Below are 24,691 nucleotides of genomic sequence, written 5' to 3' on the forward strand. Positions count from 1 at the left end.
ACTGTCCCTCTGTAGTAATAGCGCTGCAGAGTCTGCTGGACCTCCACATGAAATGTAGGTGTCTAGGGCTCATCAACACAAGAGCTTTGCTGTTACGTGTTCTTTGAAGCATTAGGTGATAAGCCCATACCATGAGATACTGTTAACATACTAAGATCACCTGTACCATGAAAAGTGTCCTAAATGTCACATGTATTGTCTCTGGCAATCACATTCATGTGTGGATAACTCCCAATAACAAAAACTAACCACCAAATAACAAGGAAGTACAATGAGGGACACATGCCTACGCTAGACCTATAAATAGGAACATTGTAACTTGACGCTTGACAACTGATGTGACGTCCCTTGTTAAGTCAAGTATCAGATTCATGGCAGTAATTACCATCACATTCTCAAAATCTGTTTGCTACACAGGGAGTCATATCCCTGCATCATACATTATAAAAAGTTTACAGTATGCCAAGCAGGCCAACGTACCCTCATGCCAGAATTGGCAAAACCAATGAAGCACTCTGCAAAGCAGACATAAGGAGACACTTACAAGTTCTCTAAACATGCATTTTGATATTTAGTAAATGTGATGTTAATTTGACACTGGCCATTTGATTCTGGCCCATTCAATGCAACGGTGACACAACTTGGAGAAGCTTAGACCACAGCACCAGAGATACCAGAAATATTAACGAATCCCCTCTTACATCTTTATTCAGATGTGTGGCATGAGCTTCATGGAATGGTTTTCCATCGCCAAGCAGCTGCATGCAATCCTCACATCACCAAGAACAATGTCAAGCGGATCGGGTGGTGTAAAGCATGAGGCCGCATGGAGAGGTGGAAACATGTTCTGTGGAGTGACAAATCGTGTTTCTCTGCTTGGCAGTCTGCTGGGTGAGTGTGGGTTTGGCAGATGACAAGAGAACGGCACCTGCCTGCCTGCATTGTGCCAACTCTAAAGTTTGGTGGAGGAGGGATAATGTTATGGGGCTGTTTTCTTAGGGGCTTTCCAGTGAAGGGAAATCATAATGCTTCAGCATTGCGAGCCAGGCCTTCTCGTCCACCATCAACGCCTGACCTCACAAATGCTTTACTGAATGAATGGGCAAACATTCCCACAGAAACACTTCCAAATCTTGTGGAAAGCCTTCCCAGAAGAGTGGAAGCCGTTATAGCTGCAAAGGGGGGACCGCTTCATATTAATGTCTATGTGGCTAGAATGCAATGTCATAAAAGTCTCTTTTGGTGGAATGGTCAGCTGTCCCAATACTTTTATCCATATAGTATATCTCCATGTTGTGTGCTTCTACCTGACACAAGGCAGTAATGAAAGCACAACATTTTGTCTAAACAAATCAACAGTGACCTTTTTACATAACGTGAAATTGAGTTTCTTTAAAAGAGGAATAAATGTGGCACAGAAAAAAGAGCTTCATTGCTAAAGTACTACAAACATCATGTTAGCAAACATCATCATTTAAAAAATATTACCGCACTGTTGGTATCTACAGTATTTATTCACTTTTATTTCTTCCCCATCAGCTAAGGAAAACAAGGTTGTGAATAAAGCTAAGTTCCCTGTGGTCCAGCACTGGGCATCTTACCTATACAGTAATATAATATTTAGTATATGATGGCGTTTACTTCAGTGCATAATTTTATTTTTAAATAAAATTTGGATGATGTCCTATGTACATCATTGCATGTTTGATGCACATATGCGAATCAAGCACATATGCAAATCAACGCAACATCTGGACTGCCCTATGGAACCAGGTTCTCATCTTGGTGTGATCCAGCTGAATATCTGCACTGAATAGCACTTTGTATACCCTAACATTTTTTTCAACCTCTTGATCTTCTATGCAAAAATAGTGCTGCAAATTTCAAATTACTTGCTAGATTGATAGAAAACTTTTCTTTAAGATAGAACATTATAAACATGTTAAAGGTAGAGGTAGCACAGAGTAGCTTATAGAAGACTCAGAGAAGGTAATTGTTGGGTAAAAAGAGAGGGTGCGGGGCAGGACAGAAAGCCAACAAAGACAGATGTGACAAAGCCAAAGCATAACACAAGCCATGGTACCAAGGGGAGCAAAGGAATAGAAATAGGGCTAGTTTTCACTGGGGACACTTCCACTTACAAATTCAAATCTCCAAAAAAATACCTTACATGTTTTTGTCAAACAGAAGCACGCATATCTAAGAAGCGCTCAGTCATATTCCCACGGATTTTCCCTCACATAACCACTTTTTTTTAAAAATACTAAAAAAAGAATATATAAAGAGCTGGAAAAATGTGACCCTGGTCAGGAGAGTAGGGGAGCTTATTCTAAACAGAAAAAAACACAAAGAAACCATAGGGATTCTTTATACTGGTTCCTGCTAAAAAAAAAAGGAACTGTCTGTGCCCGGGACAGCAAGAATTTCACTGATGCAGGTAGAAAAGCTACACTAGAAACAGTTTTTCAAAATATAAGTACTTATTCAAAACTACAAAATACAAACTACTTTCTTTAGAAGGTATTCTGTTATATAGGGGTCAATAGATTACACTAGCAATGAGTGAACCTCTCCCTATTTTGTATTTTGCATCCATTTCTTTCTTCATAAATCAACGCTTTATGCATTTAGAAATGAATAAACATGTTTGGAGTGTTGTAAGAAAATGCACATCTCACTAAACCCTTACTTGAGGGCACTGGTTTTAACTACAATCTCAAAGTAGGTAAGTAGACCACATCCTCAATATACTCTTCTTCATCATAACGGTAATGCTGGATAAGAGTTATAGGGAAATAAAAACAAAAACAAAACTGATGCAGGTATCACAAAAGCTGCTTGGTGTGAATATTTCACAAAACTTTGCTCATGCGTTTCAATGGTTTGAGAACGTTCACTTGCGCCCTTTCACCCCTGAGTTTAGTGGCACATCAGCTGCAAGATTCTAGTTTCAGATGCCAACGGCATTAAAGAATCCGGAAGCGCTTTCATCGCCCCTTACAATCAAGGTACGAAGCGATCATTAAATGCCTGCTGATGCGTTCAACAATGTTTTTTTTTTATGTGCATCCCACACTAAGGAATCTCTTGGGGTGAAGGAGATGCATGACAAAATGATGGCCTTTAAAATGTGAAAATACAGATAAAACATCTGTTTGTAAAAAATTAAAACTGGAATGGATGAGAAAAAAAGTAAATCTGAGATGAGGGCCACACTGTAGAACCATCAAAAAAAGGTACCTGGAATGGCTGCTGCTGAGATGAAAAAGCAGCAGAAACATTGGGAGGAAGCTGGGTTGCTATAGCAACAGGAGTACCAGTCTGCCCATCTTTTCCTGTCACAATCTTTACCTGAGAGGAAATATTTCAAGAAGAGGGAAAATCATTTTTGTTTTGTCTTTTAGTATGTTTTTTTTTTTTTTAAATTGTATTCCGTGTTCAAATTTAGCATTCAAAATTGTCTTTTGCCTCAGTGCCCAAATATTATTTAAGCATATTTATTGTGACCAAGTACGAGGCTCGAGTAATTTGAGAATAATTTTGAGTGTAAAGCACCATGCCCTAGCTCATCCAGGACATGGAAAGAACATTTGATGCCAGCTGGGTTTTGTTTTGACTGGAATCAATGGCTGTTAATGGGCCAGTCCTTGCTCCACCTATAAAGGAAGGCAAATTGGCATGACAGACAGGTTTCAAAGGAGCCCCAACACTTAGTAAGCAATGGATGCGGGAGCAAATTTTTCACCATACAACCCTAGGAAAAAGGGAAAGGTCTGAGGAGCACCGCATTAGCAGGAAGAGGAAAGGGAATAAAAAGAGAGAAGTGAAGAAAGAAAAAGAAAGAACGACAAGAAAGGGAAATACAAGTAAAGCAGAAGAAACTTTGAAAGGCCTTCTTAAACTCAATTTCATGTCCTAGCCTAGATGGCTATTCCCAATATTACAGATACATTGGTTACCCTCTGAAAGGTATCTCTGTAAATGTAACAATGGGCTCCAAATAATATTAATACACGGTATAGATTCCGGGGAAAATGTTTCGAGTCTTTGAACCATTTCACAGGAAGCATTTATGTGTAATATGCATGCGTACATAAATAAATCATAATACAGAACTGGCTACCAATGTATAAAACATGATACATTTATTTAAACTCTGTTAAAATTAAAATGATTACTGTATCCACAAACATAGGATATACCCTCAAAGGGAAACCATGCTTTATAGTATAATTCTGTTCATCGTTTTTCATCACAAAAGGAAACAGATGTTTGTTAGCAGAAACACAAAACTCAAGAAGCAGACAGGGCATTGTTATAAGCAGTGAGTACTGGTAGCCTGAAGGAGAAATATATGGTTCTATATGGCCAACATAAAATTTGTCAATCTGTATTGTATTCTGCAGAATGGCCTGCAGAATATACTAACTTGTCAGGATAATGCTGCTCAGCTAAGCAATGCTTATAAACAAAGATGGCAACAATTGCCAACATACACATTTCAAGGATCATTTTATTTAGTTGGGCGCTAATTGTTTGCTTTTCTAATGTCCCCTTTAACAAAGAAAGCATCTGATCAAATATTCATTGCTTAGTGGAATATAAGAGTGGTTGGGTCACCCTAAGAACCACAAAATTATCCTTCCCAAACACTGTAAATCAGTAAGTAATACAATCTGTTGAATTAATCACCATTGCCAAGGTATTGTTTACTTTTATTTATAATTAGCATCTAAAACACGACTCACAACTGTGTAAAGAAACAGAATAGTTATCATACCTCATCATTGATGACCTCAGATTGTTCTTCCTCCTCTTCATCCTCTAGGTCCAAGTCATTCTGCCGTAAGTAGCCTTGGAGTCCCAGGGTTGGTTTTTTCTTGAAGGCAAGAAAGTCCATCATATTTCCTTGAAAATGTTGTAGAAAAAACAGCTCAGTCAAATATTCTTTGAAGTGTTCTTTCAGAACCTTCATGTTTTTATGATGATACTCCAAGCATTGCTTCCTCATTCGACCATCTTCTGGGGTTGCAGGTGGAATTTCCTCAAGTTTTTTACTTTGCTTTTTCACAGTTGTGCTCACAGTTGGAGCAAGGGGAAGACTAGAGAGTCCTTGATGACCAGTTGCTCGAGAGGGGCTTGTTGGAGTTGGTGGTGATGTAATCCCAAAAGCTGAAGCTCCAGCCACCCCTGCTATCATTCCACCAGAAGTTCTATCAAAGCTGATTGTTCTTCCAAGTTGCTGGCCATGAAGCACCTGTTGTTGCTGAATAAGTTGACCTTGTATAATACTGCTTATCTGGGGTGGTAGATTGGTGGTTGTTATGTGACTGGGAGTGGTAAGAGTCTGCATGTTTGCTCCACTTGCCACTGGGCTTTGAGGTCCCAGATGATGAATAGTGCCACCAGTTTGGGAATGAGGCTGTGAAAGCCTGCGTTCCCTCATACTTACTTGGGCAGCCCCTGATGGAATCTGAACCTGTGCTGTGGTTCCCTGTGTAATTTGTGCAATACCAGAGCCCTCTTGGAAAACAAAATGTCCACCATTTGATGGACTCAAACTGATCTGTCTCACAAGTACACTGGCATCAACAAATCCACGTGTGGGGCTTTGGCTGCACATACCTAAACTGGTTCCTGCAGTTGTTGCCCTAACACCTTGTAAAGCTTGAATTGGCACAGCGGTGGGTTGAGTAGGGCTTTGGGTCTGGACCTGTTGAGATATAGGGGAGGTAACCTGGATATAGGACGGAGAGCCATGCTCAAACCTTCTTGTTTGGGAGCTGAATTGGAACCCTGGGGATGCAGGATTAGGGAGAGGCAGTGGAGTAAGAGTTATCTGCTGATTTCCTGCCACCACCGGCCCCACATTCTGTAATGTGATATTTACATTCTGACCAGCCACTGGATTCCGGCTCATTATGAGTTGTTGTATTTGGTAACCGGGTGACTGAGGTCCAGGGGAACTGACTGCTGGTGCAAAGGTGGGAGCAGGGGATTGTGATAAACTTGTCTGCATTGGTGTTTCTTCTCCTTCATTTCCTGTAAAAGACCTGGACCTCTGGAGTTGACGTGGCGTGTTTGGGGGTCCATTTCCATGATGCATTTTTGTTGTTTTTCAATCTGTGTGAGAGAAAAAAAACATTTATGAGACAAAAACAATAACACAAATAAAGTATCGCATTTACAAACTTGTAACCTGTCTGAAATACATGAAAGCCCCCGAGGAGATATATTTGAACGGTACTGTATTTAATTATATACTAATCACTAATTGTAGCGCTGTATTTAGAACAATCATGTTGCACCATTTTATTTGAAACAAGCCCAGTCAACAAGCCAGAACAAGTAATAGCTCATCAAAAATTATGTAAATAAATGTTGTCCAAAACATAGAAAATGTTTTCTAAAATGAAAAAAAAAATAAAGCCTTAAAGGGCTGGTTCCAATGATATTATGTTTTAGCCAAAAATGCCACACAAGGAGCCTGTGGTTTAAAGCTATGTTGGGCCACAGGATGCTAGCCTGCTGGACAAGTAAAGGTTTAGCACCTAAGGTAGGCTACGTATTTTATGTCTGTTAAAGTGACACGATCGTCCATTTAAAAAGAAGAGAAATTTCAATAACTAAGAAACAAGTATATATATTTACAACACAGAAGATCAGAAGATTGCTACTGGAAACTATTTCTGGGTTCAGTGCTAGTGTTAATCTTCAACAGCTACACACGTTTCTGCCAACACAATGTTAAAACCAAGCAATTCAATTTTATTGCACAAAGAGGACAAAGATTTACATGACTCGTTAAGAGAGTATCATTCACCTATAAGCAAAGACAAATGTGGATCAAACATACGACACACACAACTACATCATCCTAAAGAAAGTAACAATTTCCCTTAATGAAAAATGAGTTGTGCGTTTACAGGTTGTTCATCTAAAAATGTTTAGCATAGTTGTTGAGTTTTGCTTCAGAACGAGACGATTTAGGATAACCAATGGCCCAGAGCCATGAAAATAAACTGAAAGAGAAAAGGGATGCTTGAACTAAGACTCACACTTCTAAACAGATTAGGCTACGGACAGCACCCATTCAGAAGAATCTAAAACTAGCTGTAACTCACAGGGATGGAATGGCATTAGTCACACAGAATTAAAATTAAGTATATGATTAATTGATATTTATATCAATTAAATTGTTACCAGTGCATTTTCAATGTATTTTTATTTTACCAATATCAATATAAACATTTGTTTCCTTATACTAATTTAGAACACAATGAAAAAGCAAAGCAGATGGAGACAGTCTATCCCGATTCTTATGCCAAGTAAGGAGATGGCAGAGGAGGTATCAGAGAATACACACTAAGAAAAGCAGCTTTAAAACCCCCGAGAATTAACATACGAAGTAGGGAACATCTACTTCCGATTCAGAAGATTGCGTGAGGACAATTGGTACGGTTACACAGACGGTACTGACAAAAAGGTACCACACATGTTCACCGAGAAGCAAGGAGGCTGACATGACGAGCTAAGAAGAAAGGGATGAGACCTCAGGGACAGTAACAGCTGAGAGGTGACAATGGGAGTCAAAAAAAGACAGATAGCTGAAGCCGCTACAGATAAAAGACAGAGAGACTTGCATAGAGATACAGAGGAAAGCCTCACATACCAACAAGGGGAATCATAATGAAAAGCTTGATAGTTCTACATACAGACACGCGGCAGACGTAGAAAAGGCTGAAAGTCTTACCTACAAACAGGGCACATATACATTAGAAAGGCTGACAGCACTGAGCAGCAGGTACTACAAAACCCTATAGACTTATCCAAAATGTATCTCTATGTAAGAGAAACATAGAATGAATATATATTTATTATTACTTTATTGGCCACAGGACTACACCTGGCTACATTCTCAATACAAATACCCTTTTATTTATCACTGCTATTGATTAGATTCAGTTTCAGTCACTTAGTTGCTTCTTTGTGCAGTAACACCGATGTACGTACAATTTCTTCATTAAAATACATTTTTAATTAGGGGAAAAAGGCAGCATCTTATAAGAGAAAGTGGAGTCTGACAGGTAAAGTAACTTTTTGTCTGTTATTTATATATTTCAAGAATAAACACTAGACAGATCTGTGTACAAGCCATGTTTTATAGAATGCTGTGTATCTCTGAATAATAAACACTTCAATGGGCTTACCTACTAGAAATATATATATATCTATATATATATACACACTTTTTCTAATACTGGATTGGTATGTTTATGTAGCAGCAATCATTTTTATGTTTAACATCAGTTTCGATACGTAAAATGTTCCTATAAACCGGAGTTAGGGAAAAGAGAAGCAATGATACATTCATTATTTTAGTTTTCTATATGAGGGGTGCATCTAAATGCGCTTGCTTAGGGCCCCCAAACACCTAGAGGCTACCAAGTGTTGACATCTGGGCAGGGGTGGCCAGAGTAGGGTAAACGCTATGAGACAGGATATAAAGCAGCTGCACAAAGAATCCCAATATCGACAATGGTAATAATAGCAATGGGAGCATCCTACAGAGAACCGATGGGAGGCTCACAAGCTAGAGGAGCGAGCCCGCGAGGTCTATAAACATTACACCCGCACCGAAGGGGATGCATTTTGGGCCTTAATGAGAATGCGGGGGAAAACTGACAGGTAGGACGGCGAAAAGGCTCAGCGGAGCATCATCTGACAGGTGACAGTCAGGCTCTAGGGCTGACACCAAGGATGTCAGGCCGGGAGGGGGCGTGCAGGCCCCGGGCTACGTAAGAAAGACAGGCCGATTGTCAGTGGAAAGGCCAGGACCAGCGACAGCGGACTGGACCAGTGGAGTCGGAACCGGAACATGTCACTCCACTGTACTGGCCTCCGTTTCCTCCCTAACAGCTCACCTGTCAACCCCATCAGGATCCCGTCCGCCGCTCTCCACTGACAACAGAGCGCTGTACGGAGGCTTGCATAGGACAATACAGTAGGAGCGTATACGCATGCGTGGAACAAGCTGAGCTAGACAAAGGCATCAGCTGAGCCTACGCAGGTCTGCTAGACGGAACTGTCAATGGTTGCTACAAAGAGGCCGGTCATCCTGCAGCGATGACGGCGATTAATGACGCCCTAGCAAATTGAAATATACCTATATGTATATGGCGCCGGTTTATGTATGTTAGCTGTATGATCCGTCTTATAGGGTCAGAGATAAAAAAAATTTAAACCTGTTCTACATAATCACCTATGTTAGCACTGGTACCCGGCAGAATGTTAGCTTCGGCACAAGGAGCATCTCCAAGAAAATGGCCCAGTATACCAGCACATTCACCAAAATAGACTGCAGGGGCACATGAAGGACCCAGTCCTTTAAGTTCTGGAAACCCTGATGTAGAACATCTAGAAGAAATACAAAAAATAAACTTGTGGCAGCAGCCCAAAATCTTAAAATTAGAACAGACCTTAACCCCCAAGATGTTTGTTATCCACTTCTCTTCAATTGCACTTCAATCATAACATTGGATACAGCTGGATTAGCAAAAGGGGTCATTCAAGGCTTTACTTGAAGTTGATTATTGGGGCAACATGATAGAAGATGTTACATATGCTGTTGTAAGCTTTGATTTGTAGGAATTTGTTGTACCCCCATCCATGGCCAACCATGACATGGGCAGAAGGAGAGGCAAGGGCATCTGCCCACCTCACCCAAACCGCCATCTGGTGACACAAGCAGTTATCGAAACATCTGTGCGAAGATCGAGTCTGTTTCCTCTATTCGTTTAAAGTGGAATTTCTCACGTTTTTCTGTGATATTAACTGGGACACAAGGTAGCCTTGCAGAGTTTTTTTTTCCTTCTTCACTCAATTTTAATATTAGACAAAGATAACCACAGTAAACATAAAATGCAGTTTTTAAATTATGATTTCATGTAAAGAAGGAAAAAAAACTATTCAACCCTATCTCGCCCTATGTGAAAAAGTAATTTCCCCCTTAGTTTCTAAATGAACCAATTTGTCAAATTTAATTGAAACTTGGGTTCAATTTCACTAGATGCATCCAGACATGATTACTGCCAGCCCTGTTAAATTTAAACATAAAGTAAATATCTGTCGTGCTAAGTGAAGTAGGTTAAAAAGTCTAAAAAATTAGCACAATGTGCCATGATCTAAAGAAACTCAAGCACAGATGAGAAACAAAGTCATTGACATCTATCAGTCTAGAAAGGGTTAGAGAGCCATATCTAATTCTCTGGGACTGCAGCGAACCATAGTTAGAGGCATAATCTTAATGTTGAAAACTTGGAACAGTGGTGAGCCTTCGCAGGAGTGGTTGACCCAACTAAATTCCTCCAAGAGCACATCAACGACTCATCCTGGAGGTCACAAAAGAACCCAATCTAGCATATAATGAACTGCAGACCTTGCTTAAGGTCACTGTTCACTATCCCACAATAAGAAAGAGAAATCCATTGGAGAATAGTGCTAGTGTGATTGTCTGAGGATGCTTTGTGCGAATTACCATAATTGATGTAACCATGAATTCAGATCACTACCAGAAAATCCTGAAGAATGTCCAGCTATTAGTTTGTGACTTAAACCTCAAGCAGTTGGGTTATACAGCAGGACAACGATCCAAAGTAAACAACCAAGTCCACTTCTGAATGGTTCAAAAGAAACACAATAAGGGTTTTGGAGTGACCTAGTCAATGTCCTGACTTGGATCTGATTGAGATTTTGTGGCATGACCTTAAAAGGCAGTTCATGCTCAAAAACAATTCTGCCAAGAAGAGTTCCTCCACGGTGATGTAAAAGAGTCATCGCCAGGTATCCTAAACATTTGATGAAGCCAAAGGGTGTCACAACCGGTTATTATATTTAGGGGAGCAATTACTTTTTCACATGGGTGATACAGGTTTTGAACGATAGAAATGATCATTTAAAAGCTGCATTTTATATGTACTCACATTGTCTTTGTCTTATATTAAAATGAGCTGTATGATCTGAAACATTAAAATGTGACAAATAATCTTTCCCTAAAGATTGATTTGTTCTTTGAGTTTGTCAAGATATGATCAAAAAATGTAACACATAATATCAAAGAAAATCTGGGACAATTCTTGTAATGAAAAATGGCAGTAAAGTGTGCTTGTTTAGAAAATCTGCCAAAATTACAGACTTTCCTTGAGAGGTAGGTAAGTTAACATTGATATGCTGGTCCAGGGGCTTTGGGCCATAGGTAAGTAACACAGCAATACCTGACTGTTCTAGGGGTTTTTGTTCCCGAAACAAACCTCCTGCGACAAAATTCTTGATATCCATATTGCCTGTGGGTCACCGATGCTCCTTTCCCATTCGGAGGGCAGAACCACAAGAGTGAAAATACATATGATTACTGATAATTGAAACAGGAGATAAGTGAGAAGGAATAGCAATTTGGGCATACTATATATTTTTTACATAATGGATGCAATAACCTTTTCCTTGGGGGCAATGTTTTCTAGTTCTGCAGGATTTTTCAAAGAAATATTAAATTGTGTGAAGACTGCATTAGCTTATATTTTTTTGGAACAAGGCGGAAGGTAATTCCAAAACCGCACCTGGTATTGCTGCATCTATACCAACAAATTGAATTGAATTCCCATGAAGCTCAGCCAGACATACTACATCCATGATGCTGGCTGAGCATCATGGGAAGTGCAGTTAACAGTAGAGAAAGCTGCAGATGTTGACAAATAACAGTGGGTGCTGATAAGTGCACTATTTTAAATGGTTTATGAGTATAACCACACAATAAATATTTGGTGAGTGCAGCACACAAAAGAGACAGTCTCACAAAAACATAGTGAAAATACAAAACAAAGTGGCGCGCATCTACGTGGAGAATATAAGATATACTTCCCACTTTAAAAGGAAATTCATAGGCGTCTTTGAGCAATCCTTGCTCAGAGGATAATTGCTCAGGAGATCTTTCCATAATAGGCACCTCTATCCAAGGAGTAATATTTTTGCACCTTGAAGAAGCTATTGTAGCGAAACACGTTGTGCCGTGACATCATCATGTTCCTACGCCACGTCACGAAGGAGTTAGCAAGCCGAACGAGGAAGTGTCGCTGATACACTACATCGCTGTGAAAGACTTCACTCCCAGGATGCCGACTGTGGATAGTGGATTCCATTTCTTTTAATGTGGATGAGTGGACTTTTGAAAGTGATGGCTCTGAATGGCCCTCAGTCTCAGACAAAGGGAGAAAGAGACCCAAATGCCTGGAGGAAACAAATGCATTTGTATATGTCTGTATTTCATATCTATGTTACTTTGTACTGTCAGGTATATGTAAAAGTAGATGACGCATAACAAAACCCAAACATACAATTTAATTCAGAAGACTCACTCCTAAACAGGGCATGTTAGTGTGTGAACATGTGTCTTTGTCTGGTATGTTTGTGTAGATGTGTGTGTGTGGGTATGTTAGTGTATGTGAGCATTTTAGTGTGAGAACTTGTGTCTTTTGTCTATGTATGTTCATGTGTATCTCTAAGTACGTTAGTGTGTGTCTGGGTATTTTAGTATGTGAATATGTGTCTTTGGCTATCTTAGTATGCATGTGTCTGTGTATGTTAGTGTCCGAACATGTGTCTTTGGGTATGTTTGTATGTATGTGTGTGTGTGTCTGGTTGTGATAATTTGAATATCTGGGTATGTTTGTGTGGGTGTATGGATGTGCGTGTTTGTGCGGAGTGTCTAGTTGCGCTGATGCTATTGTCTATGTGCGTGTGTTAGTGCGAGTGCCCGTCCCAAAGTCAGGCTCTGTATCCACCCCTGGCGCACCACCCCAGAGCAGGGAGACTGAGCCCTCGCACTCCTACCACAGGATCTCAGCAAGGTATGTGATGTGAGAAAGGGTAGAGAGCTAAATAGTGAGAAAGGGTAGCTATAGTAAGAAAGATAGTGTGCAATCTGGGTGCTGCACTGTGAGTGGCAGGGCTAGCCTTTGGGGTGCGTGACCTGTGATTTATACCTAAAATGTAGGCACCGTCAACACAGGGGATGGGCCATGTGTTTGATGGGCGGCATACAAGGAGCAGAGCCAAACAGGCGGCAAATAAGATTTTACCTAGGGTGACAGAAATCCTTGTACCAGCCCTGAGTAGGTCATGGGCAGATAATAGACACATGCAGCAGCCCCTTGGAGCAGGATTGAATTTTCACAATATTATAGAAATTTAATAAAAGGTTGCCCCAGAGTAAGGACGGTCAAGGAGATGCAGCAGTAACAGTAGTAGTTGAGCACTGGGTCTGGGAAGCCAGACCCGTGGAGCATGAATGAATTTCTCAATGGTATTATGTCTGGTTTTGTCACCAGTATTTATTTATCAAATATATAATATATGATAGAAAAATAAAATAAAAATATTAATTTAGTGATTAACTTGCCGTATGGTAGGTAATTAATGAGCATTAATCTCAGCCTCTGTTAAGCTGTTACCGTCTCACACTCCAACTCTCATCAGTGGCTGACTGCTGCTACTGACAAGTTAAAATGCTGTCAGTTTCAACCTTCCCCTTGTAAATCATGTTTGGCCAGAGTGAAAAAAGGAAGGAAAACGCCCACAGGTTGTTGGACCCATCAATCACAGCCATAACCATCAATGAGACCACTCACATGTTTAGGCTACTCCTACCTATCAGTCATTGATATCTAGCCATTACACATTTAAATGGTGTGAAATGCTTGTTGCCATGTCTGCAAATTACTGAGAAAAAGCTGGTAGGTACGCAAAACAAAACAAGAATTCTGCGCATGCTTGCTTTGTGTACTTATTGGTCATTATTATTCTAGCAGCAGCCCGGCAATTTGTTCTTTTATGCCTTTTATGTTGTGCGCTACTCTATGTTTGTATATTTTTTGTGCTGCACAAACCTTAGGGTTTAGCTCCCTCTCCTGCCACAAAGGTGCCTCTTCAACTGTGTCCAAAAAAGGCTTTAAAATTGCTTGAGAGTCCCTTTTGGGTTACAATGCAAACAGAAAGCGGCACTTTGACGTAGTGGTGGGCTAAGCAATATATGGCTGTATAGTGTGACAGATCCCCAATATTTATGCCTGATATGGGGTGGTTTTTTGTGAATGGTATTCACTTGGCATGCACTGAATTCTTGCTTTGTTTTGTTTATTAAAACTAAAACATAACACCAGTCGGATAACTAGGGGAAAGGATACAGAAACCTATTAATCACGTACCGTGATGCCCAAAATATTGCACAAGACTGCAATTGCCACCAACATTTTGTAATGCTCAAATAAACTCACAACTCATCACACCACTGACAATTGAAAAGGGCCACAAACCCACCAAACCAGCAGCATCTGTCAATAGTTCAAGTTTGTGACATACATACTTATTTCTGTAACCTGTGAGTACTTGCGTGAAAAGTGCACCGACATAGAAAAGCATCCACCCAGAGAACCCCCAAAAACGCAAGTACACAAAAGTTGCACGGATTAAGTTTTATATGGTTAGAAGGTGCTGTATTTTCAAAAGTATACTCCCGTCATCACCTATTGCTTATTCTTTTCATGCCAATGTATAGAGAGGATTCATCAGAATTGTCTATTTGTATTTTCTCTCTTTACGCCTCGCCCCCACCCCACACACACCTGATTATTTGCTTGCAGGAGATATATTACATCAAACATCTCCTGCTCAGCAGTGTGCATGTTCGTCAAAACAAATCATACCCACTGCTGACTCTGTGAGAGTTAAAGCGGTCTAATGAGAAACCCCTGAACCCATACATACAAAACAATGCTTGTGATTGCAAAGTGATTGCTTTCTTGCTAATGACTGGCTGCTTCAAAAACTACTATTTGCTATAAAAAAAACAAATACTAAAAGTTACATTTTCTCACTTATATTTGAAAAATCTTTTACTCATCTACAAAAGGTAATAGTTTCTAATGTTTGTCCTAAGTTTAGAATTTTTTTTTTTTTTAAACAAGGTATAGGGCAAGTACAAGTATCATTACACTATTTCAAAACAAAATCTGTGAATCCTGTCCCCATGTCCTATTTGGGACATCTTTAAACCCTCATTAAACCATATATTTTTCAATACTAGACACCCCAGAGTATTTAAAGAGTACCGGTATTTTAACACTTTCCATGCACTAATTCTTCTTCCAGCCTGTGTGGTAGCAATTTAATTTTTTATTCACACTAATTGCACTTCGGACATATGGTATATATCACTTCAAAACAACACCTGATCTCCTGGGTACAGTGATACCACCCATGCATGGATTTGTCAAGTTATTTGGAGGTTAAAAGGCCACATTTGGGTAATGCACAATTCTTTATTTTAACACCTGGTCATTCTGCCCACATGTCCTAGTTGGGACATCTTTGAAGCTGGCCAATTCAATTTCCCCCATCAAACCATATATTTTTGAAAACTAGACATCCCATGCCTATTTCAAATGGTTGTATTTTAACTGCTTTTCTGTGACGTGCTTGGTATGTTATTGTCTTTAAGGGGTTAAAGTAGCGTATGCGACAGCTCTGTCGTGCTCGTGGGATATAGTGGATGAATAATCCAGCACAGGTGGTTAGTTTGTGTTAGCATTCAATCGGTTAATCTGATGTTGATTTAAATCAGTTTCTTTTTGTATGCCCTCTGTATCAGCTCTGGCAGGAAGCGTCATCTTCCCAGAGGACTCCTCTGGTGCTTCATGGCCTAGCTGAAAAGGATTCTGAGCTAAAGGAATTCCATTCCTAGATCAAAGACGGGAATCAAGCTCAGTGAATTTAAAAAAAGAAGAAGAAAAAAAAAAGGTGGTGTCATAAAACTGGTCATATGGCCAGGGGGATATTTTCTTTGGAAAAGACTCAGATTTAGTGGCATTGCAGCCACCTCAAAAGAGAACTCCAAGATTTACTCTCATTTGAACAACATTGAAAGGAACCATCTGGACTTAAGGAGTTTCCACAGGCCTGCTTATTAATGAAACTTGTGAGTGAGGGTCCTGTGTTGAAGACCCACTGTTTTTAATAACCGTTTGCCCGTTTTGTTTTTTGTAATTGTGGCACTGCGTAACATTTTTTTAAAAAATAAAATATCAATCCAAATCTGTCTGGGCTCTAGTATTGGTATCCACAAACCTAGAAGAGGATAACACGGTACAAAATTGCTATTTCCCAATTTCTAGAGGATATATAGATATAGAGCGGGTCGATGTAGATATATACGTAGATATTTTATTTGGATATCTCAGTATCAAAATCGTGAGGGTGGCAGACTACCTGGGGGGGGATACAGGCAAGGTTTGGGGGGTTAACTTGGTGTAACCTATGCCTGTGTTAAGGGGGTGAAGTTAGTAAATCCAGAGGCCTGGTGCTATTAACCCCTTTATGCCCACGCCCTCCACACTGTCACGGCTTGGCAAGTAGTCCTGACCGACAAGCTCCCTTTTCAGAATGCCTATTCTTGATATCCCATCCTATAGGACGTTAATAATATTAAACTATGTGGGGTTTTTTTGTTTGTTTGTTTTTTTTTTAACTTTGATTATTCTGAGCCATACTCTGACAAAGACATCATCCCAACAATTACCTGCTCCTTCTTCTCAAGGTATTTTACAGCAATATAAAGACACTATTAACCCCTTAAGGACAATGGGCGGTCCCTAAACCCATTGAAAACAATGCATTTTGAGCCCGTACATGTACGGGCTGTCATTAAGGGGTTAATGTAGGTAAGCATGCACATCTTTAGAAACATTTTGAGAATTATAGTTGAGACAGATGTGCTATATCAACAGATCAAAGACACCTGATCTGAATTCAAATGGAACAGAACGAAAGCACTATATTCACTGTATTTCTGTGTACATCAAAGTTCAGTCTACAGTTCAGTATACATGTGCATACATTATTGCAAAAATAATTCACATGAACACATACCATATTTTTAGAAAAAAAGTTGTTCTTAGAAAGTAAAAGCTACGACAGGAGAATGAAGTAATAATTTCAAAACAGTGATGTTCACATTATAGTTTTGCATCTCTCATCTTTGGAAGGGTGCAAGCTGGATCGGACGTCAAGCCTTATACCCCTGTAATTAGTCCTGTGTAACCCTGATTGTGACTTCAAAAAGAAGCAACTGTGCAAGCAGTAAGCCCTAAAATAAAACTGAGCACCTGCATTGAATTATCCTGCCCGGCCTTCTTTCAAATTAAGGTTGGGCAACCCTCCATCTGTTACTTGACTACAATTATGATTTCATTTAATTATCTTTAGCTTGCTGTGGACAATTGGGGTTGAAGATAAAAATGCACATGTCCAACAAGGGGGAAAAAAATCCTGCTGCAGAGGTATAAGTCAAAAAGAGGTTATTGTCACACTGGAATTTGATCTGTACAAAAGAAAAATACTAAGAAGGGTGACATTTGCTACTGGTAATAATAAAAAACATCATAATTTACATTTAGTAAAAAATTAACTATCCAATAAACTGTGCAATAAACATAAAAACAGCAAAAGGTAACCAAATAAAGAAAATATCACAAATTTCACCTCCCAGGAGCAATGAGTTACTTCCCCATGCCAGCAATAAAATATTTAATAATGACTTACGTCTTTCTCTTATTTAAAAAAAAAAAAGTTGTTTAATTGCAGAAATGTCCATATCTGTATAAAAATAGTCAACATGTCCAATGTATACACTGTATTGTCCTTTTCAACCTGATTCTGAAGCAATTCCGCCTCATTGGTGGTGCCTAGCAGTTTCTTTGACATTAGTATCTGCACCCAAGAAAGGCCACGGATGTGAAACTTGATTTTCCAACTATGGCTTTTTCCTCTCTGTGATCACCAAGGATGGAACTCAATCATTGCATTTGTGAATTATACGTGTACATGAGCATACACTTAATCCCAATATATTTAATGTAGAAAGATAAAAAAAAAATGATCACAGAGTCCTCTTGCATACAATGTTGATTTGTGCTAATGTAATTACAGTGAATCTTTGTCCATATATATATATATATATATAAAGAGTATATTTGTAAGGTATATTTTGCCATTACTAACTAAACTTTCAGCTTCTAGAGACAGAAGACAAGGAAAATATATGATCCTTATAACCAAGAATCTTAAGATTGTAGAAATTCAATGCAATTCCGTAAGTATGGGAATAATGGTGAATGGTCAGAATTTGAAGACTTTCACGGGACTGGAACATGATCGCATGAACTACTGAAAGCAGTTTCTTACTGGTCTGATAATCATGGGCCCATATTTTACTAACCGGTGATAAAACCAGTATTCCCTGAAGTAAACTGTCTGTAATAGCATCATTGAAATATGGTAATGTAAGAGTGGAAAGTTCCCTCTAGTACAGAATGAGTTACGCGAAACAGAACTAGACATTACATTTGTAACTACTATTGTTTGGTCTCAGTTATCAACTTAATCCACATGTCTCAGCTGGGTTTAGTGGGAGCTTTGATCCTGACAGTTGGAGGTCGGACTTGCAGCTTCGCCTGCTGACTTTGTGCATCTGGGGTGCCCGATGCTTGTGCTGGACTCTGACCGACAGGGGCCTGGATCTGTGGAGAAGCCGCTGCTGCCGCCGCCAACACTTGCTGCTGGAGCAGCTTCTGATGGACAACTTGGGCTGCTGCTGAACCGGCCGGTATCACCTGAACCTGCTGTTGTCCTGCAGCCGTTGCTTGAGTCAAGGTGACAGTTTGTGGCTGAACCTAAGTCACAGAAAGATTAGTGTGGGAGATGAAGGGCTTTTATTGTTTGTTAAACACGTAACAAAGGGGTTTATTCATTAAAGGAAGAGCCACTAGATGAGTCTGCAGTTGAGTTATGGTTTTAGCTCTCTCACCTCACTATTTACTATGAAGGACCAACATTGGCAGGTTCTTCAAGCAAGAGAAGCTGAGCTGGCACTGCATAATGTATAATTCAAAGGGTCAGGAGAATCTAAAGAAATCTCATTAATTTACTATACATTATACAGGGCTGGCCAATCTCTATGCAGCAGAAGCTCCCTGGGGTATGCCTATAATGAATATTAAATTGTGTTGAAACCACAACTTTGCCATCAACCCACCCTTTAGTGGAGATAGCCCAATGAAAGAAAGAAAGAAAGAAAGAGGGGAAAAAAAGGTTTGCAAAATTATCTTCTGTTCTAACATTAGTAATCACTTTGAAATCGTTTGTGGCAATGACAACCAAATGTTTCTAATAATAATCCTAAAAAAAAAAAATGCATAACTTCCCAGTGAAGAAAGTATCTTGGATTAAAGCAATGATTTAAAAACACATAAAACAATGAGAAAAACCCCAGGTTGTCAGGAGACATTAAATCAGAGTAAAACTTGAAGGAATACTAAAACATCACATAGATATCATGGAGTAGGCTTAATAAGTATGTTGAAATTGCATATATGAAACTCCTAGCACTACTGGGTGGGGAAATTACTGTTTACAAATATCTTCTGTTACCTGCTGAGAGGCAGACACCACTTGCTGGAGTGTTGCTATTGTTGCTTGCTGCTGGACCACCTGAGGAAGTTTTGCAACCTTCAAAAAAAATAAAAAAATAAAAATACACAAACTAGATAATAAAGAAAGCAGTACAGTAGACACATTGGACAGGGTGATAATTCTTACATATCAAAAATCTCTTTGTAAACAACATTTGGGGTATAAATGTATTACTTGAGGGTACCAAGCAATGCTGAGTGAGTACACAGAATTTTCATCCTGACTGCCTTTTCAGCTGTTGCTCTAGAAAAACGCCGACATACTAAATACAGGTTGGACAAATATGCTCCATCCTTACTTTTTTTTAATGCTCATTGCAAAATTTAAACGTGCTGGAAATTGCCTTTGTTTCAAAATAAAAGGAAAATTACAATCTTAGAGTGCCAAATCAACAACGTATCCACGGTACTGTAAACAGTGTGGCTGGCCACAGTTTCCGTATTATTTAGATTACCCGACAACTGCAATAATGCACGGTATGTATATATAACCAAATTACAAGTGAATTAAGGCGCTTCAAATAAACCTATAAATTGTGATTTGTACAAAACAAAAACACCCTGCAAACAAGTAATTATATCTAGTGCTTTGTGCAAAAAATAGAAAAAGCTGCCAGCACTAAGCACATAACCTAAGCACAGGGGACCTGCATCCTACTCTCTGATACGCTCACACAGCCTCCCCTGCCATCACTTCCCACGGGGGGGGGGGCGCGGCGGCACGGGAGGTTGTCTAAGCGCATCGTACAGACGTTCACCGGCAGCAGCGATGCACGTAAACAGCCTCCGCTGCCGGCACGTCTGCACGATGTGCCGGGAATTCCCACGGGAGGCGTCCCGGCAAGGGAGATTGTTAAACCACATCATGCAGATGTCCGGTGACCGTCCGCACGATGCGTTTTACCTCTGCCCCCAAGACTTACCAGAGCAGACTCCCGGGTGTCTTGCGGGGCCGGCGGGGGACATCTATGCAATACGCGTATACAACTTCCGGTGCCGGCACATCCGCTAAGTGCCAACACCGGAAGTTGTATCCGCGTATTGCGTAGATGTCCCCCGCCGGCCCCGCAAGACACACGGGAGTCTGCTCTGGTAAGTCGGGGGGGGGGGGGGGGGGTCGGACAGTGGCAGCATATCTCAGGGGGGAGGACAGAGTGGCAGCATATCTCGGGGGGGGGTGGCAGCATATATCAGGGGGGGACAGAGTGGCAGCATGTCTATTAAAAAAACTTTTTCTTTAAAAAAGCACCAAACTTTTAGGGTGCGGCCTATATTCGAGCCAATACGGTATTTACTTTTGACTGTATTTTTGTGTTTTTTTTTTATTACAAAATTTGTTCCTTCATGTTTTGGAGGAAAATCTACATAACTCCCTTGTATTTTCACTCCCAACTGTCCTATTGTGTCTTTATACGGGTTATTCATCACGCTACCTTTTCTCCTTCACTCTTCCCTATCCTGCAGATACAAGGTTTCATGCTCTGTACAAACTATACACAGGATTTCCACCTTATGCCAACGTTAGCCTGTGCTACAGACCCAGACGTCACCCAAGGACTGGCTAAACTAGCATTTGCAGCGTCGGCCCAGCTTCTTCACACCTTGCGTGGCCTAGTCACCCAGTGTTCTCACATGGCCAACACATACGAAATCTAAACTTTTTTAAACATCTGCCACTTATTGCTGTTTGCAGCATAACAAGGGACAAATGCTGAAGGTGAGAAATTAAGAACATCGACTCTCTTCCAGGTGTAGAATTATTCAGAAAATAATTTTGGCAGGGATGCCAAATCTACAGGACATTACGGACTTCATTTCCAAAACACCCACCTGTATCTGAGCTTGCACTTGCTGAGTCGCAGCTGCCTTCTGTGCCTGGCTTAAGGATGTTGTTAAGAACTGTGTTTTAATAGCTGGCTGGTTGGTATAGGTGACCTTTTGCTGCTGAGATGCAGAGGAAACCTGTGGTGTGGTTATCTGAAGGGAAAGGTAAGGCTGAGCATTAAAAGCCCAGGGAAGAAAAAGCAGGAAGAGATCAACTTAGCCGCAAGTCAAACAAGGGACATGTTTAACATTACATATATTTTCATTTAAGCAACTCACAACACATAAATAAACAAGCAAATAAAGTAAATAACAAGGCTACACATTATTACTGAAGGTAACAAAGTGGCAAGTAGCCTTATCTACATTACAGATTTTTTTTAATAAAAATGCTTTAGTAATTAAACTGTTTTGTTGGCAAGTAGTAAATGATACCTCCAGATTTGAGTAGGCATTGCCATGGGTCAGAGGCTGCTTACCTTTTGTTGCCCCAGAGTAGCCTGGGTTTGGAGAGTTTTCTGCTGCTGTTGAGACTGGGTAGTATGATGTTGTTTCAGTTTAAGCAGCGGCTGTACATGCAATGGCTGTGCCATAACCGTCTGTCCACCTGAAAGGTCACATAGTAACTCTTAAATCTAAGCATGATTACATTAGCTATTGGTTTGCAGAAAACAAATGGAGTTTATATTTAGGTTTTTACGGCTGCTTAAGACAAAAGTCTTTAACATCAAGGAAACGATGAAGAGCATTCACTTTCAGCTGTAATGCATGGATGCAAACTCTTCCATTTTTGTCGAAGGGTTTATATATCTATTACAGTAGATTATACCTGCTACTTTCTGTGGCTGGTTGATAGAAACACTGATCCCAGCTACAGTAACTGGCAGAGTGGTAACTCCTCCAGAAGAGACCACAGCTGACACCACCGGCGGCTTTGCCAGGGCTACTTGTGCAGTTTGCCCTGGCTGAGCTTGGATCTGTCCTTGAGCTTGCAGCTGTAGAGAAATATCAATACGTTTTTTTTATGCTATAAGTACACTGTCACATGGATACACTCCAGCATATGCCTCTACCAAGTGCTTACCAGCCGAGCCACTTGAAGATTTGTCATTGTTGTGCCAGCAAGGACAGCTCCCGCGCGGGATGCTGTAACAGTCGCAAGTTGCTGAGCTTGCTGCGGCTGGACCTGTACTTGTGCTGTGGTGCCCGTCAGAGCTCCTGTTTGAACCTTCGATTTCTGTAACTTCAGTAAGTGCTCCTGCAGAGTAAATGACATTGTGAGAGAAGATCACCTTAATGTCATCGCATGCTCACATAAGGATACATATGTATATATAATTAGAACACCAATATATGAATTGCTGTCTACACAAGCCTTACAATTTACAGAAAGGTCTATTGGCAACTATTACTACAGTATGGATTAAAGCATTATATTTAATGCACCCTTGATCAAGAATAGTGAGCTTAACTATTTGTTGCTTGCCCACTTACTGATGAGATCTTAGTCACTGCCTTTAACTGCCCTGGAGACTGTGTTTGTGCCTGGATCTGAGGAACCTGTACTTGGGCTGTCTGTTGCCTGAGCAGCTGGAACTGGGCTGGGGTTATGGTTTTACCCGCCAGCTGAACCCCACCAGTGGATGCTAGAAGAGAAGGAGAAAATTGAAGCGTGTAAGACAGTATAAATAAATCAAATTAAAATAAACACGTTACGTGTCCTTTAACAATTGGTTTGGTTATCATACAAATACTACCTTTGCAATAATGTGTTTTATTACATACAACATACAGAACGCAACCCTCCCTGTTCATGTGAGCTTACCTGTCGTCACCTGTGTCACTATTGCTCTGGCCTGGCTTGGGACAGAAGCAAGATTGGTTGAGACGACGGTCCCTCCAGTTACCGGTGTAACCGCACGGACCCCTTGACTGGTCGCTATGGTGACGATCTCAGTGGGTGCACTTGGTGGCCCCGCCGTCCTCTGCTGCACAATTTGTGTTGTAGCTGTTCCAGCAGTCTGAGTTTTAAAGCAAAGACTAATATTAAGATGATATTCTATTGATCTTCATTTACAAGCCAATTGCAATAATTTGGTTAAAATGAACATGCAGAAAAGCATGACAAGGAAAGTTTATGTTCTTTATCACTGGCTCACAAGCTATTGTCACTATTTAACTATATGCCATAAAATGATATTGCAGACTGACTCGCTCTCAAAAGCACATCATCTAAGTTATACAAGAAATGCTAGTCTGAAAATAATTAGGCCTTGTTTGATGTGTCCTCTCCATGGTGTGAGAGGACCACGTGCCATACAGATGAACTAAATCGTACTTACTGAAACTGTACCAGTTACAACTGGAGACACCAGGCGCTTGTTAATTGGCTGAAAGGTTGCGGGAGTCACCCCGGACACCGTGTTTACAATCATATTCCCGCTGACAGTCCCTAATAAGAAATAAGAAATGCATGTGGTTTTATATGACAAACAAGCAGGTGGTACAGGAACATGCATTTCCAAGGGGGACACTACAGATATTAAAAGGACCATGCAGCTATGATGTGAATTAAAGTGCATATCATGGCTGGAGTGTGCCTTTAATTAAACAAATCCAGTCACTGAAATAGTTGATGCCATATAGCCATTACATGTGACAGATAGATATTACAATGAATGGAAGTATCCTCTTCTAGACTGTAAGCTCATTTCAGTTCCTGGTCCTAATATTGAGGGCCTTCCAATGCACACATGCAACAGTCTGCTTGCCTGACCATGCCGATTCATTTACTGACCCAAAGATGGGGGGGGGGGCTGGGGGGAGTAACAGGTAGCAAATACATGTTATATCAAACATAATCACAATGGAAGTGTTTACACAAAAAAAGCCCTTAAAATATTTAATGCCCTTCTTTGTAATGAACTGTGCATTTTTGCATGGACTTACCTGTAGATATGCTAGTCCCAGGCACTGCAGTCTTGATAGTGTTAGTCTGCTAAAAAGGGTATTCCTATTAGTTCCATGGATATGTTTGCAATCGTTTTCAGTCTGCTGCACCTATATCGGTTCTTACTAGGCTGCAAAGTTTATGACCCCAAGGTAGATATCTGATGACAGTGGATTCCCCAAACGTATATGAACATTCCAATAGTTGCACCAATCCCTATCAATACTTTATATGTATCCCTTGTGTTCAAAATGTATTGCAAATGCCAACATTTAAATATAATAATTTATTTGCCATGCCTACAAGTAAATGGCTCATCCTGATTTATAATCCTGAAATT

General features: G+C 40.2%; 2 protein-coding genes across 3 annotated transcripts in view; both read right to left on the reverse strand.

Moving 5' to 3' along the window:
• The window catches only part of EP400 (E1A binding protein p400), a 53,767-nt gene extending 44,625 nt beyond the window's left edge, over positions 1 to 9,142 (reverse strand). The window contains exons 1-3 of the mRNA XM_053471529.1: positions 8,925 to 9,142; positions 4,781 to 6,123; positions 3,241 to 3,351 (exon numbers count right to left, since the gene is read on the reverse strand). Of these exons, the coding sequence (XP_053327504.1) occupies positions 3,241 to 3,351; positions 4,781 to 6,106 (1,437 nt within the window). The 5' untranslated portion in view covers positions 6,107 to 6,123; positions 8,925 to 9,142. The remainder of the gene's footprint in view (positions 1 to 3,240; positions 3,352 to 4,780; positions 6,124 to 8,924) is intronic.
• A 7,661-nt stretch (positions 9,143 to 16,803) lies between these two features.
• LOC128501892 (E1A-binding protein p400-like) overlaps positions 16,804 to 24,691 on the reverse strand; it is a 34,598-nt gene continuing 26,710 nt past the window's right edge. The window contains exons 44-53 of one of the 2 annotated variants that reach the window (XM_053471545.1): positions 24,351 to 24,396; positions 23,744 to 23,853; positions 23,227 to 23,422; positions 22,896 to 23,047; positions 22,486 to 22,659; positions 22,231 to 22,396; positions 21,881 to 22,008; positions 21,408 to 21,572; positions 19,537 to 19,614; positions 16,804 to 18,779 (exon numbers count right to left, since the gene is read on the reverse strand). In XM_053471545.1, the coding sequence (XP_053327520.1) occupies positions 18,501 to 18,779; positions 19,537 to 19,614; positions 21,408 to 21,572; positions 21,881 to 22,008; positions 22,231 to 22,396; positions 22,486 to 22,659; positions 22,896 to 23,047; positions 23,227 to 23,422; positions 23,744 to 23,853; positions 24,351 to 24,396 (1,494 nt within the window). In that variant the 3' untranslated portion in view covers positions 16,804 to 18,500. Of the gene's footprint in view, positions 18,780 to 19,536; positions 19,615 to 21,407; positions 21,573 to 21,880; positions 22,009 to 22,230; positions 22,397 to 22,485; positions 22,660 to 22,895; positions 23,048 to 23,226; positions 23,423 to 23,743; positions 23,854 to 24,350; positions 24,400 to 24,691 lie in introns of both variants that reach the window. The other variant, XM_053471539.1, reaches the window with a different exon arrangement.

This window comes from Spea bombifrons, chromosome 1, assembly GCF_027358695.1.
Source record: "Spea bombifrons isolate aSpeBom1 chromosome 1, aSpeBom1.2.pri, whole genome shotgun sequence".
Classification (NCBI taxonomy): Eukaryota; Metazoa; Chordata; class Amphibia; order Anura; family Pelobatidae; genus Spea; species Spea bombifrons.